Source organism: Parambassis ranga, chromosome 22 (assembly GCF_900634625.1).
Source record: "Parambassis ranga chromosome 22, fParRan2.1, whole genome shotgun sequence".
NCBI classification, from domain to species: Eukaryota; Metazoa; Chordata; class Actinopteri; family Ambassidae; genus Parambassis; species Parambassis ranga.
This window is the reverse complement of record NC_041042.1, coordinates 2,847,165-2,862,016: the sequence shown is the minus strand read 5'-3', so window position 1 is coordinate 2,862,016 and position 14,852 is coordinate 2,847,165. Positions and strand designations below refer to the sequence as shown.

The 14,852-nt window shown below is 45.9% G+C and overlaps 1 protein-coding gene across 2 annotated transcripts in view; it reads right to left on the bottom strand.

Moving 5' to 3' along the window:
• The window catches only part of atrn (attractin), a 91,046-nt gene that overhangs the window by 24,443 nt on the left and 51,751 nt on the right, over positions 1 to 14,852 (bottom strand). For both annotated transcript variants that reach the window (XM_028394918.1, XM_028394917.1), the window contains exon 26: positions 8,308 to 8,386. In XM_028394918.1, coding sequence (XP_028250719.1) covers positions 8,308 to 8,386 — 79 coding nt within the window. The remainder of the gene's footprint in view (positions 1 to 8,307; positions 8,387 to 14,852) is intronic.

The following is a 14,852-nucleotide window of genomic DNA, read 5'->3' as shown; positions in this document are numbered from 1 at the left end:
ATTTGGAACCACTGAACGCTCAAACACAATGACTATAAAGAAATGAGCTGGTGGATCCAGAACCCAAACCTGCACTAGCAACAGTCAGATTACAGTGTGTCAGTCTCCCCGTGCACAGCTGACCTCTTCCCATCTGCTAAAAAAAAAAAAAAAAAAAATCCCTTGGGCAAAGTCATTAGGGATGCATAAGCAGATCTTTGTAGTAAATGTGTGTAAAGTTTTGGTCCATTTTAAATGACTCACTTTGCATAATTGTTCTATTTTTAGTCATGTGTCTGGGCTGATGATAAAAACTGAGCTGATTATTAAAAAATTACTGGATGTCCCCGGGCTGTGTTAGTCCTAAGCTAATAATGTTTAGTTGGATCAAACTGCAGCCTTGCTGAAGCCAAGTAAGACTGCCAGAAAGCAAGCACAACAAAAGTGTCTTGTTAAAACTTGGAAGTGTTTATTTAAAGATGTGTGCACCGCAGAGACGGACCTGTGTTTACAACGAACAAGCTGAAAACATGCCAACTAAGCTTGTATAAAGTAGTACTTTAAATAAATTAAAAAACTATTTTACATGTCCACCAATCTTTAAATTCACAAAAGGAAGGAATAGAATTGTCAGCTTTCCGATGGTCCTTAAATGCATCATTTGTCCATGCAGATTTTAACAAAAAATACTTCCCAATAAAGAAATAGCTAAAAACAAATGCTTTGCATTAAAAAGATTTTGTAAAAAAGGAAATATTTTCCATTCCTTTCTGCTTCTAGCAAGCCATGACTGACTGACTTGTGATAAGCATGCACATGGCAGAAATTCATCAAGTTTCTGGCACACGGCAGGCTTTGATTGAGTTCAGTTCTTCAGTATAAACGCAGCTTCCTCAGGTTGTGTTTATCATGGCTACCATTGACGTAAGCATGTGGTGTGTGACGATGAGTCTGTGTAATGAAAGCACCATCAGGGATGCATCCAGATATCAACTCCCTGGACGCTGTTGTAAACACTCCTGCCAAGCAGAAGTGAAGAGACTCGGAGCTGCAGCTCATTCCCATGGTTCGAAAATGATTATGTATTACGGAGCATCATGGAGAAGGGCTTTGTAAGGGGGGGGTAACAGCTTCAAGGTAAAGGTGGAAAGATTGTTTTTTTCCTTTCTTCCCTGCTCATGTGTGAACCACATTCACTTCCAGCCAGCTGCTTCTGGGACTGCTGTGTATGGGGGTCTGAAGCAGCCATGCTGGAGAAGGATCCTTCTCATCATTACAGATGATTTTGGAAACTAATCTGATGTGGAGCCTACGTGATATCTTCATTGTTATTGCCGGTCTCTGTGTATTCAGAAGATACCTGTGCCAATCTCTCCCACTCTGCTGCACTTTTGCATCAAACCATCTGCTGTAACGACGCTGGAGTCGATAGAAGAGAGGCGACAGTGGGCGACTGTGCCCGCTCAGAGTTTCCGACAATGTTTACGGAGACGCAAACTTTATTCCGCTGATGTATTTTGACCAGATACCATCTTTGTGCCAACAGATATGCATGTTAATGTACTGAAAGCTGCAGACGGGGTCACGCAGCTTTCTCTATTAGCAGAGGTGGGAATGTTTGGTGGGAGAGAGGGACAGGAAGTCACAGTCTGGAAAACATGGGTCAGCAGTTTGCAGCGTCTGAGGGCACCGACACAAGGACGCAGCCGTATCCAGATACAATCCTACTCTAGCTGGATTGACTTTCTCCAGTGTGAACAGGGCCTAAAAGACAGAGTCAGTACCCACTTTTGTATCTGAAATGATAATCTATGTAGCTTCATGTCAATATCTAATGTGTTGTTTGGGGCAGGATTTGGCACCATGGCAGCTAGAGAGGAGGTGAAAAACAGCCGAATGCACTGTTAAATGGTGAGTTTGTGTAGGAGAGAAAAGTCCTCCACGGTCCAAATATCTCTGAAAGCAACGAGACAGAAACGTGAGGATCCAGGAAGCTTGTGCACATACGAGGCTGTGCATCAAGACGGATTGACAGGTTAAAGCACTTGAATAAGGCGAGTCTTACGTCAGAGCGCGCTGCGATTTCACCGCAGCCTGTTTCAGATCGTTCCTCTGATCTGCTCCTGTTCTTTGGAAACTTGTATGCAGACTTTCCCTCACGGAATCTTCAAAGGGAGGCGGTGGCCGTTCTCTCCCGACAGGAGAGGAAAGAGAAGACTGTTATTTTTTAAAGTGAGCTCTTCCTCTACACTTCCTCGGCTATATACATTAGATGAGAACCAAGAGAAAGTTTACACATCACAGCCCATTGAGCATCTTTTCATTCATTTTATGACAGCTTGGTTGACATTTATATTTATATCTGGGGGAAGGTAGTGGCGGTGGTGAGAGGAAGGAGACGAGGTGGGCGACTTAATGGGGTAATAAATATGTGAGGGTATCTGGAGACGTTTATGCGCCCGCCCTCCTCTTGGTCGCTCTGCCTCTTGCGTAACATAAAGAATCTACAGCCGTTAATCATGTGGGGACACGACGGTGATGATCAGGGACATTATCACATTCTGTCAACACCTCAGGGTGCAATACATGTCTAATATATGTCAACTTATGCAGGATATATATGTGCATTAGCGCGCCGATGGATGTCAGATACGTTCACAGTCTGTCACCAAGCGGATATTTTTGTGGCGCTAGTCAGGATCCTTCCATCATGGGAATATAAGAGTGTGAAGACAGGAGAAAAAAAAGGGGGGGAACGCTGGGAAAACTGACAATGAACATCAAAGTCTGACTTCACACTGCACCGCAAATGAATCAATACGTATGACTCAACTCTTACATGGCCAGGTCGTGGAAAATCTCCCGTTCTGGCCCGAAAATCTCTCGCACAATCGAGCGAAGTGAGACATTCTGTCCTAAGGCGAAGAAAGTGAATGTTAAAGTGCTGCCATTATTACAGTATTTTGCATCATGATATATTACCCCCCCCTTCACTTGAAGCTTTCGCTTTAATTAGCCAGCCTGCTCATCTCTATTCAAAAAGAATCTGCTTTTATCATGTGTGTCTGTTCAGGGCCTCCGTGAGCGGTGCCTGAAACCTGTCTGAGGTGCTGCAACAGAAAACCAACGTCTGATTCCAGCAGCCTTTAATACAGACTCCTATAAAAGAAATGTTCCACATCCAGCCTCCAAAGACCTACGACACTAAAATGTTCCCGCACAAGTAATCAACTGTTGAGCTGCGGCGGGGCTCATTTTTGACTAAAAGGCCGGCGCCTTGTCGGGCACCGAATGGCTGCTGGCTGCTGTTGGGTCTGTCTAACGCCATCTGGCAGCTCCAGCTTCCTTCAAAGGAACCATCAGGTCTCAAAGAATGGCTTTGATTAATACTGGAAAGAAACACACACACATACACGCACACACAAGGAAACACATGCACCAAAATCTGTCCAGAACCCAACAGGTGGGCTCCACACCTCCAGCCGTCTCAGCAGGTGTTACAGCTTCTTTCATACATGCACTGCAGACATGAAATTTTCAGTCAGACCTCCCATTCTGGGAAAAAGGACTGTTTTTGTTAAGTTGTCTTACACTTCAGAGGACACGTGTGTTTATTAGAGGAGCTGTGGACATAAAACATGGCTGCTTCAGGAGTTGTCAGCTTCTAGCTGCTAGCAGCCATCTCCCAAAGACCTTCTTGAGCCCCCTCCACCTCCACCAAACCACTTTTTTGGAAACTGAACTTAATGACTGCACAGCCTCTTCATGTGGTTTCATCTACTTTCCGCTTGTGTGGACGGTTAGTGGCAACATAAATCACAACTGCTCCGAACAAGTCCTCTTGATCTGAAGCAGAGACCCTAACAGGAGGCTGTTGTGTCCTCTCAGACATGAATGAATGTGAAAAGAATCTGCTCACGCATCTGACAGCCAATAATCAGCGATAAGAGGACGGGACGTTTATCCTGACAGCTCCCTGACAAACAATTTCAACTAAAGGACTACAGCTGCTTTACAGGAACCTTTATGGTTACAGAAAGCATAAAAGAAAAGCAGGAAAAGACATTTTTATCCTGCATATCAACAAATCAGCGGGTTGTGACGACTTCTACAATGTTGAATTTAAACTGTGCATCTATGCCTGTCTTAAAAAAATAACATCTGTATTTGCAGGCTTATGCTATCACTGGGATCCAGAGAAATGTACAAAATCCTGCACAATGAGTGCCATGGGATGAAAAGCAGCCAGAGGTAAAAAAAGAAAACAGGAGCCTTAGCATTCCTGTCACCTGGCAATGACCACATTAGCTGAAATGGCCACCGTTTTTTCCCACTGCACCGGGGGCCTAAGTGAGGTGAACGTGGGCATAATTAGATGCAAATGTGTGTCACTGTACAAGTGATGCAAGCAGCGAGTAACGGGGAGGAATGGAGGATGGATGTGGGAACGGAGCCTGGAGGGACAGCGCTGAAAAGAACACAGCAGTCCTGATGTCAAGGAAGCAAATGGCTGTAACGAAGAGCGTCGACCTCACGGAAAAACATGATTAGCTTCCTGTTTTCCTAAATTATGTGTCACGTTGTGTTTACATGTCGCACGTGCATGCATGTGGGCAGGTCTATATGCTACACACACACACACAAAGTTTGGTGCAGTAAAAAACAGGAGCTAAACAGACTGAAAAGCCTTCAAACATCATTTCTATGCATGCAGGAAGCCATTTTTTCTGCCAGTGTGGGAGTGAAGGGAGGCGAACACGGGATGCTGAAATGACTGCAGACTGTTTCTTCAGCAGTCACACTCCTAAATCAACTCGACATCTGTGATTCTGAATATATAAATTGTGTCGTTTTCAAAAATGGAACCACAAGGGCTGTGATGTCACAGCTGAATCTGCCGTTGTGATTGGCAGAAATTACTATAATTAACAACTGGTTAACTCCCTTTGGAGTCAGCACACCCTCTCCCAGCACTTTGTGAAAATTACTGATAGCATCACGTCTGCACTACAACCTCCATCAGCACCATCATATCTGATTCCTCCCTCTAGCTGCTCATAACTTCCAAACATCAGAGTGTGTGTGTGTCTGACCTCAGATCAGATCCAGTAGTGAGGACTCCCATGATGCCATTCTGCTTCAGGATAAGAACAAACAGAGGCTGCATCCTTCAAAGGATGGGACCTACAGAGGTGTGTCCTTCAAAGGTCGCTTCTTTAAGACTTCCTGTTTGCGTTTCTACTGGCAAAGTCAATCAAGCTAGAGTGGGGTCGAATCCACTTTCAGGCCCGATGCGTTCAGACCTATTTTCAAATCAAGCTATTGCGCACACGGCGTCTTCGCTGTCCTCCAAACCAGGAGTCAAAATCCAGACCCCGTTCAGACCTCAGTAGGACAGGGTGCATGCGTTTGTGGTTTCCTTTATTTTGTTCGTTCTTTCGTTTATTTTCCTCGCTCCAAAATGGATTCCTTTGTAGCCATGTGGAAAATAATCTCCTGGCAAAGCTCTCATAGCTTAACGGATGTTTACACACAGCTTTTGTGCGCGACCCGGATGCTGTCCGCCATGAACCCAGGATACGGCCTGACATCCCGCTCCAGATGGACAGATTACGGCCTCCTGAATGGGGTCTTAGAGATCTGTTTGTGGAGCATTCAGCGGCATCCTCTTCTCAATCAGGAACTTGTAAATTAGGAAGGCCATTGTCATGCTGCTGTGCCGCAGTCGGGCATAATGTGTCCTTTGAAGGATGCAGTCTGGAAGAAATGGCATCCTGTATCTTTAAGGGGGTTTTATATTACATGCAGATGGGTACACCACACCTGTGCATGGCCTCTTGGTATTTATAACACACTGCTCTCAGACGGTCTCTTTCCAGATGAAACGTGCAATTTCTGCTTAACAATGTGGAAACTGAAAAAGTACAAGAAGACACCGGAGCCTGCAAAAAGCACTCTGTGATGATCTGATTGTACAAGTACCACTATGAATGTAGTCATTCCATGAAATGTATTTTATCAAACCCCCACTGAAGCCTTTGCAGGTGCTGCAGATTTTAATTTTGGCCCCACTCTCCTGCAGCCACACTCCACTCTAACAAAAGGTCCAGTGGAAACTCTGTGTAAAGGTCAGCCTGTAGAAGGTCCAACTGGACAACAGTGGTTTTGTGATGGAGAGTGGGTGAAAGGCATGGAGCGGAGGAGAGGGGTGAGGGGTGTTAAGAGGTGTCCAGAGGTGAGGCTGATGACGGCACTTTTGGGGCGAGGTCAGCAGCCAAAAGGTACTTCAGCTGGCGCGGCGAGAGTGGAAAGCACAATCCTAAAAGTTCACATTAGCTCAACATTAGTTTCTGTGCCCTCAGACACACACAAACAGCAACACACACACAAACGGCAGCCCGGACCCTCCCGGAAACACACACCATGAACACAGGCAGGGAGGATTCAATATGCAAACAGTGCTCTCAGTGACTTTTCATAGCTATTACATCAGTTCAGTTTAGCCACGAGCTAACTGAAATCTAGATGCTTGATTCATTAAGTTTTTGTCTTCCCACAGTTTGAAAGACTGCTCGGCATCCTCTTCTAGAAAATGATCAACTTCTGGGTTGACTCAGTACCACAAGCTGTTCCGTAGCAACAATTAATCACGGTCACTTCACTCCAGCGACGGCTGACAGCTTAAAATGAAATGACGTCTTCTAAAATGAAATTCTGAAGCCCTGTGGTTATCGCTGATGTTCATGAACTTTGGGACATCTGGGGACAGTTTAATATTCACTTTATTTATGACTCTATGGACAGCCGCCATTTTCGATTTCATATCTGACACCTACAGTTTATCAGTCTGGACATTTCTCACATGTTGAATTTAGAAGGCGCATATTATAAAAAAAAAAAAAACACTGTGCGAAGACGTGTGAGTCCTGGTCAGCTCTTTGTGCTGCTGTATGTGTGCAAGTTAAGGAAATCTGTGTGTAGTTCAGAAAAAAAACACACCTCACAGCAATTAGGCCTGCGTGAGATAAAAGCACCTATTAGACTCTTTGTAGCTGCCTGTCAGGAAAATGTGTTTTAAGTGGGAAAAAAAAGAATAAATGTTGTAAATAAGATCAAGAGTGAGCCTTTGCTGTACAAGCTGCATGATAAACTATCAATAAAGCTGAACTATCATCGGGGGATTCTGAAGAATTTTGTTGTGGGTAATTAGCATGCCACACCATAAGGGGGCAGTAACGTGCACATGACCTGCCCCACAGGCTGGAATCAAACCCGAGACTGCGGCCTCAGTTTATGAGGCCATAGAGGGCGCGTATCAAAGGCTAACTCCAGCCATGAGCAGTGAGAAGGAAACAGAAGCGTGACTAAAATAAGGCAACAGCACCAGGAGGGACATCTGCTTCCTGGGTGAAAGGTCACAGCAGGGATGAAGCCACCGTCCACCTCTCCAACCTCCTAACATGGACCTTTGCTGCTATAATGGCTCCCTGATCTAATAAGAGGTCAAAGGTCAAACACCCAGAAGGTGCTGATGACCAACATCCACCTGCCCTCTGAACCCGCTTCTTCCAGGAGCACAGGACCATGGCGGGCTGGAGCCCAGCTATACACACACACTTTAGTCACAAACTAACCAAACAAGCATGTCTTTAGAATGTGGGAGGTGAAAACGCATGCAGGAGAACGTGCACACAGAAAGGGCCTGAGCCAGAATCCAACCAGGAACCTTCTTCTAGTGAGGCAACAGTGCCTCCACCACCATGCCACCAACATCTGACTGTCAGTCTCTGTGTGGTTGAAGGTTCAGCCGCACAGATTCAGCACAGAAAGGACACCACTACATATAGCAGCACAAACATGAAGCTCCACTCTGACTTATTTTCTGTGTGTTGCTGAGATAAACTGCCTTTGCTAAAGTAGCAGAGCTACACGATGCAATTTGTTTTGTTTTTTTGTCCATCAGGCCAGCGAGCCTCTATCTGTGAGCAGGCTAATAAGCTATCTAGTTGGCTTCTAGACCTCTATTGCTCAGTCATCTGATGGCAGAGGCTTTATATCTGTGAGAGAAAACTCATTAAGCTAATCTTTCAAACTGCAGAGATTGACTGGGAATTATAGTAGGGTTAACCCCAAGGCTGCGAGCTGGACTGCACCAACAATTATACTGTAAGGCCCGTCGTTTAGCTCTGACTGTGATTAGAACTTACAGTTTAGTTAAAAATACAAAAGTTGACCACAAACAGCAACAACAAGAAACACGCAACCAGAAACGCGCGTTTATGCAGCCATGAAATCGATACTTGCTGCATGCACGAGGCTCACACTTACCTCTCGACGCCGTGACGCCCAGCAGCTCTGTTTGATCTTCCAAACCACGGCGGCCACCAGGAGCAGGGACAGGAAGCAGCTGAGGACAGACAGGAAGACGAGTCAAACACAGAGCTCATCATTTCCTCCTAAGACACATATGAATTCATAAACACATGCACATTCATGTGTGTTCTGGCCTGATTTGAATGATTATTTAATGAGCTCTGAAGCTAAAACCAGACCTAAAAATACCCTACACTGAGGATGATGTCACTGCTTGGCAGGATATCAGGTGTGTGTGTCAGAGAGAGGCGGAGTTACAGAAAAAACACACTTGATTTCGGAGTTTACTTCACGATTCTGCACCTTCTTCCTGCTTTTTCTCACAGTGTTTCCCACATTTGCACAAATAAAATATACAAAGAATAAAAAGTGTTCCTTGCACTCAACAGAAAAACACCTCGAGGTGATGAAGGTAAGGCTGACACGTCTTGGAGACATGTACTTTCACTGTGAGTGCGAGTGTGTGTTATCCTCGGCTTGTTCTCAGACATGCACTTAGACTGTGTGTGTGCTGCAAAATCATCAGAGACAGCAGCTTCTCCAGAAACCTGAACTTCAGTCCCAGACTGTCGCGGCTCTTTGTCAGCCCCGCTGCAGCTCTGCTGGCCCACACTTCCTGTGTTTCACTCGCTCACATCAGCGTTGGCAACTGCTGCCGATGAGCCAAGTATCAACAGAGCTATGGCAAAGTGCCGACAACGAGACTGATCCAAACATCACAGATTCCTCCGGGAAAAACATGCACTGTAAAGAGAAAGCTGACGTACGCAGGCTGTCATCTGGATGGCTTTATGTTCATGTAAATATATTTAAGGAAAACATACACTCGATGCAGTCTGGATGGGTTAGAAGTACGATAACACAACATATTTTTGATGTACGCATGGCTAGAAGCAGTTTTTTTTATCAGACGCTGCTGACAGGCTGCATGACAGGGTTCGTCACCTTTAACTAAAAAGTCATGTTTCAGGTTATAATAAGCCCCATCAGCCTCCGGCTCTCTGGAAGCTACACCATTCAGGCTAAGAGGTAAACGCCTAAAGCCCGATCAGGAAGGCAGATCGGCCTGTCACAGATATATTTCTATCTGCACTGGTGTATCTGGTCTGTGTTCTGCAGCACATAATAAAGGAAAAAAGTGACAGTTATTTCCTATTTTTTCAGCCTGAAAACTATTGAAACTGCAGAACGTTACAAAAAGTGTTGCAGTTGGAGCCCACTCTGCTGGACAAACTTTGTGATAACAACATTTTTAAACTCGTTGCCATCACGTTTGAGATCTCGATTGAGTTTCACCCTGGAATAAACATATGATGTCACATAAGAGATGTCGAACAGACCATCCTGATTTTGTTAGCTCTGAAGGAACCGATGAACTCTCCTCTGCTGCAGCTGCCACATAGGTGGTGGTACGGAGAACAATTGTGTCCATGACCTAGCTGGAGCCCACGCCAGCTGTCAATGGGTTCATTTTAATAACCCCACTTAACCTAACATTCTACTTCTGCTTTCAGTGAATCATCTATTTCCTCCTAACTATCTCCTCGGCTCTATCTTCACATCGACTAACTTCATGCCCTCTGCTAGAACATTCATATATCTCCTCTTGACCTCTTGCCTGGCAGCTCCATTTCCAACATCCTTCTACCAAAATAACCACTATCCCTCCTCTGCACAAGTCCACACCATCTCAATCTGGCGTCTCCCCCGAAACAAAGTCAGAGAAGAAGCCAGAGGACCTGAAGAAAACCCAAAGAATGACCAAACAAGAACCTAAGTTATCTCTCTCCATAGACCATGGAGTCCACCAACAGGGACCCAACCTGGGCGTTCCACAGTAAAAACTGTGTTAGCACAGTTTGTCCAGCAGAGTGCGCTCTGCCTGACTCCTCAACACCGTTTATAACGGGTTTCATTCCCCACCTTATCTCTACACCGGGTTAATGTCATGAAACTGCTTGACGTTTAGGTAAATAGTGGCAAACACACACTAAAAGGCAAAGCCTTTGTAATGTCTGAGACATTACACCCCTGTGCCAGTAGGAGGCTGTAAGGGAGCTCCATTTTTTAATTGACAGCTTCCGTTTTTAAATTTGTGGGCTTGTTTCCAGAGGCTGAGTCACTGGACGCAGGTGATTTACATAAAGCAGCAGAGACCTTGAACTTTATGTAAATGAGGAGCAGCTTACATACAGTATACAATGAAAAGGACGGCTGTGGACACACCTTTGTTTGATCACATTCACCCTGACCAAGGCTTTGAATTTCATAAACGTATTATTTTAAGTTGATTGTTTAAGATCACATGAATAATAAATAAATAAATTCAGATTCGGGGGTTTGTATTGATTAAATTAGAGCTATAACTTCTTCAGACGTGGCGGCCGTTTCCTCCAAACTTTCACCACCCTTCTTCAATCTAAATGTCTTTGCCTATTTTACTACTGGCTGTGATGTGTTCAGATCTTTATTCATCACCCCCACCCGCCGTCCCCACGCCCACCCTGTGTGACTCTTTAAAGTACCATCCATTCAAAAAATTCCCTTATCTCTCCAGGCTGGAGAGGACTCTTAAGACATCCATCCGTTCAGCCATCTTATTGATCTAGCTTCCTGCTCTCGCTGCTTTAAGAGCGACGCTGCGCTGATGAATGACTTGCGTGAATAGATATCAGCCTGGCATCAAAGCCCCCCCCCCTCTGTGGGGAAGGGGGAGGAGAACAGGAAAGACAAAGAGGTGGAAAGTGGACAGTAATGGACAGAAAGAGAGACAAATAGAAGACGGAAAGAGAGACAAACACGAAGGGAAGAGGATGCAGATAGGAACAGACAGAGCAGCGCGCTTCATTTGATCTCAGCTTCCCCCCCACCACCCTCCACCCTCCACCCTCCACCCTCCCGCAGGGGAACTAGCCAAGTTCGTCAGGCTTCAGCTATCACCTCCTCCCAAACGCTCCATCACACCTACAGCTCTGACTTTCACAGGGAATAGAAATGAGCATCTGCCTCACTTAGAAGCACCTGAGATGATCACACTCCACCTCCTTGTCTGCCAATAAATGAAACACACACACACACACACACACACTCGTGAAATCTAAGAGGTGGTGTTAATGTGACAAAATGGGAAAGAATGTGATTTAAAAAAAAAATAAAAATGAGTCACAGTGTCCAAGCGGGTTTAAAAACTGTCCCTCTCTTTAAAGCAGCGACCACAGGGACTAAGAAATAAAGGCTGTGCAGTTCCCTCTGCAGCCTCTGGGGGCAGAGCTCCATGTTAAAAAGTCCAACCTAACAGCAGAATTAAACATGTTTACAGCCTGGTACAGACACTGATTAGGTCTGTGTTGATAGCAGCTGTAAGATCTCAGCACACAATCTGCTTAGCATTTATGTAATGTGACTAAAATGTGAATATCTCCTATTGTTTATTCATTGCATGCCAAATATTCAACACAAATGAATCTTTTAACATCTCTAAACCTCGTTGTCCTCATTTCCCAAACATCAGATGATTGTGTTGAAACATCTGATTGTTCCATATAGATTCATGTAGATCTGTGTAGCCTGCAGGGCAGCAACTCCCACCACTGACTGCAAACAGATGCATCTCAATTGTGGGAAAGGAAAAAAGAGGAAGGATAGAGTCAGCATATAAGAAGAAAGAAAGAGGTCTGACGGCTGTGAAACGCCCACAGTGAGGCAGGCTGAGGTAAGAAATGATGGACGCCGACTACGTCAGCGAGTAGAGTGCTGAAACACCGCCAGAGGAAGTGTATTACAGCCATGAGCTGCCGAGGCCAGAGAAGGTGAGCTCTGACGTGTCATTGGCTAACCTGACAGCAGGACAACAGCCACAGGGCAAACACCAGCACACTGCTTCTTGTTGTCCACGGCCAGCTGAATACTAATCCCGCAGTCTGGCTGCCGCTGGCTTTCACTCCGGGGTGGGAAATGAAACCCGCTCTGCAGCCACACAGCATTTCATTTTCATTGCAGCTGATGTGTTTCGTCTCCTGAACCACACACTAAGCGGCGGTAGCGGCGGCGGCTCAGAGGTCCTATCCTGCCCTGCACTTATCGCCACTAAAGCCTGCAGCACTACGGGTGCCGGGACCCTTCAGAGGAAGTCTAACCTACCTGAAATAGAAGAATAAAGGCTGAACATGTGGTGGAATACAGATGTTGGAATAATCTGTGCAGCTTTGTATTGTTTGTTTACTCACTGCTCTTACAACGGGAGCTGGGGGTGAGTTTCATGTTCACGCTGACATCTGGCTGAAAATCTGTTGCCCTCCTCAATGCCATGTTTTTACATGTTATAGATAAATAACTGGGCGATCAACAGTTCACCTCAGAGGGTGAATGTCTACAGCAGAACTATCTCCATGCACGTTTAGCTGGAAGAACACGACAGTGTTTCATAAACCGTGCATACAGAGCACGGAGGAAGGCGGTGGACACGAGGCAGATCAGATTGAAAGAGGTATTTTTCTCCCCTCGGGACTCCCCGTGACTGCGTTACAGCCCTGTTCACGTTCCTGCCACTGTCCTCCCAACTCATTACAGGTGAGGAGAAAGAGGAGGAGGAGAGTGGACGCTCCCAGTCAAACCAAGTGATCTGGCTCATTTATTATTAATCGGCCCTCTCAGCACCTCACAGACCTATCAGGAGGAAGGCTTAGCCGCAAGGCGCTTTTTGCACCGTCTCTATCTTCCTCTTGTATCTCTCTCTGGCTCCTCGCTGATGACCTGACAATGAGGTCAGATACAAAGAGCATGTTCAAGAATGCAAAGGAGAGGGGCGAGAGAATACAGAGGATGGAGCAAAGTGAAGAGGAGCACACAAAACGAGGCCGAGAGAAAGGTCTGAGGAGGGAGATGAAGAGTTTAGAAATGTGAAGGAGTGGAGGAGCAGTGAGGTAAACAGAGAAGCAGCACATGTTCAGATGAAGATGGAGAGAGCAAGAGGAGGCACAGAGAGAAAGACAACAGAGGACTGAAAGGCTCAGAGGGGAGGAGAGAGGCGAGCGGGGATTCTGGCACGACACCGGCAGCAGCGCCCGCTGAGCGCCTGCGGAGGCCCCTCAGGACAGACAGGCAGGGTTTGAATGTGTGTTGAGTATCTCTCTGGCTCGCTCACTTTGTCAGGTGTCTCGAGGGGGTGAGAGAGTGAGTCTGCTGTCAGTTTGCACCACGAGGAGCAAGCTGAGGGCAAACGCGACACTGAGCGCGTGCAGCTGTTACTCTGGGAAGCAGCTGGGTTTCTGAAACGTTACGCAAACACGCATTTTTTTTTTTTTTACATTTCCCATTCAAACCAGAGCCTGAGAAGGAAAGACCGACTGACTGAAGGAACAGACTGTCATGGATGAAGGATGTTTTTGAGGAGCGGGTTTGTAGGTCAGGCGTAGGTGTAGGTTCGGCCTTCGCCATCTTGGCAGAGCCTCAAAATGGGTGAATTGGGAATCAATCAAAAGCCCTGTGATGGGGTGCCGACCTGTCCACGGCGGACCCCGCCTCTCACCCCTCAGATAGGCTCCATTCCCCAGTGAGCCTGTGCTACATGTTGTAAACATAGAACTGAAGTGAATAGATCTGCCCCATGGATTATTTCTAGCCTTCCAGTCCAATATCCAGCTTCGGGTGATATTGATATCAGATTGGTGCATCTCAAACCAGCTTAGATCAGTAAAAGTAGCATTTTGTCTTGGTGGGAAAAAAGACAACAAAGGCTGTTTTTTTTTAACCCTTAAAAGCATCTTCATCATGCGTGTTGGTGCTTTAAGGTGAAATAAAATCAAATGATTCAGATTGAATCACACATAGTCTGTGCTGCGGTTTGTTTTTGAGCTGCAGAGCCTTCCACACACACACACACACACACTGTCCTGCTGTCAATCATCCATCAGCCTGCCTGTCACGGCTGCCGCTGACACTCATCCACACCGACATTTGTGTACAAACACAGCAGTGTGTTAGAGAGAACAGCGAGGCCACGTGCTCCACGCCGCCTCTCACAGTCGGGGTCAATGTCACTTTCTTTTCAGCCCACTGCTGTGATTGATCGCTTCCTGAATTTGAAGGCAGAAAAGCGTTTTTTTTTTTTTTTAATTATTATTTTTTTGCTCCATAATGAAGCCGCTGAGAACAAATGAAGCCACTGGGACATAATTGGGAATGATTTGTCGTTAGTTAACAGGTTGTAGTTTGAACTGACATTTGGAATTGATCGTATCGAGCTGACCTCCATCGTGTGCAGCCATGCAGGCTGCAGCTTTAAAGATGAAGCAGAGATATCAGAAGACAGAGTCCCCAACCAATGTGTGTGTGTGTTCATGAAGGACAATCATACACCTCAAAGGGCACACAGCACCACTGAGTGGCCAGCTGCCTCAGATGCATGAATACAGAGTGCTTCTGAGTGTGTGTGTGTGTGTGTCCAAATCTGCAGATTTGTCTGAGAGGCTGAAAAGTGAGATGATGATCACAACAACAGA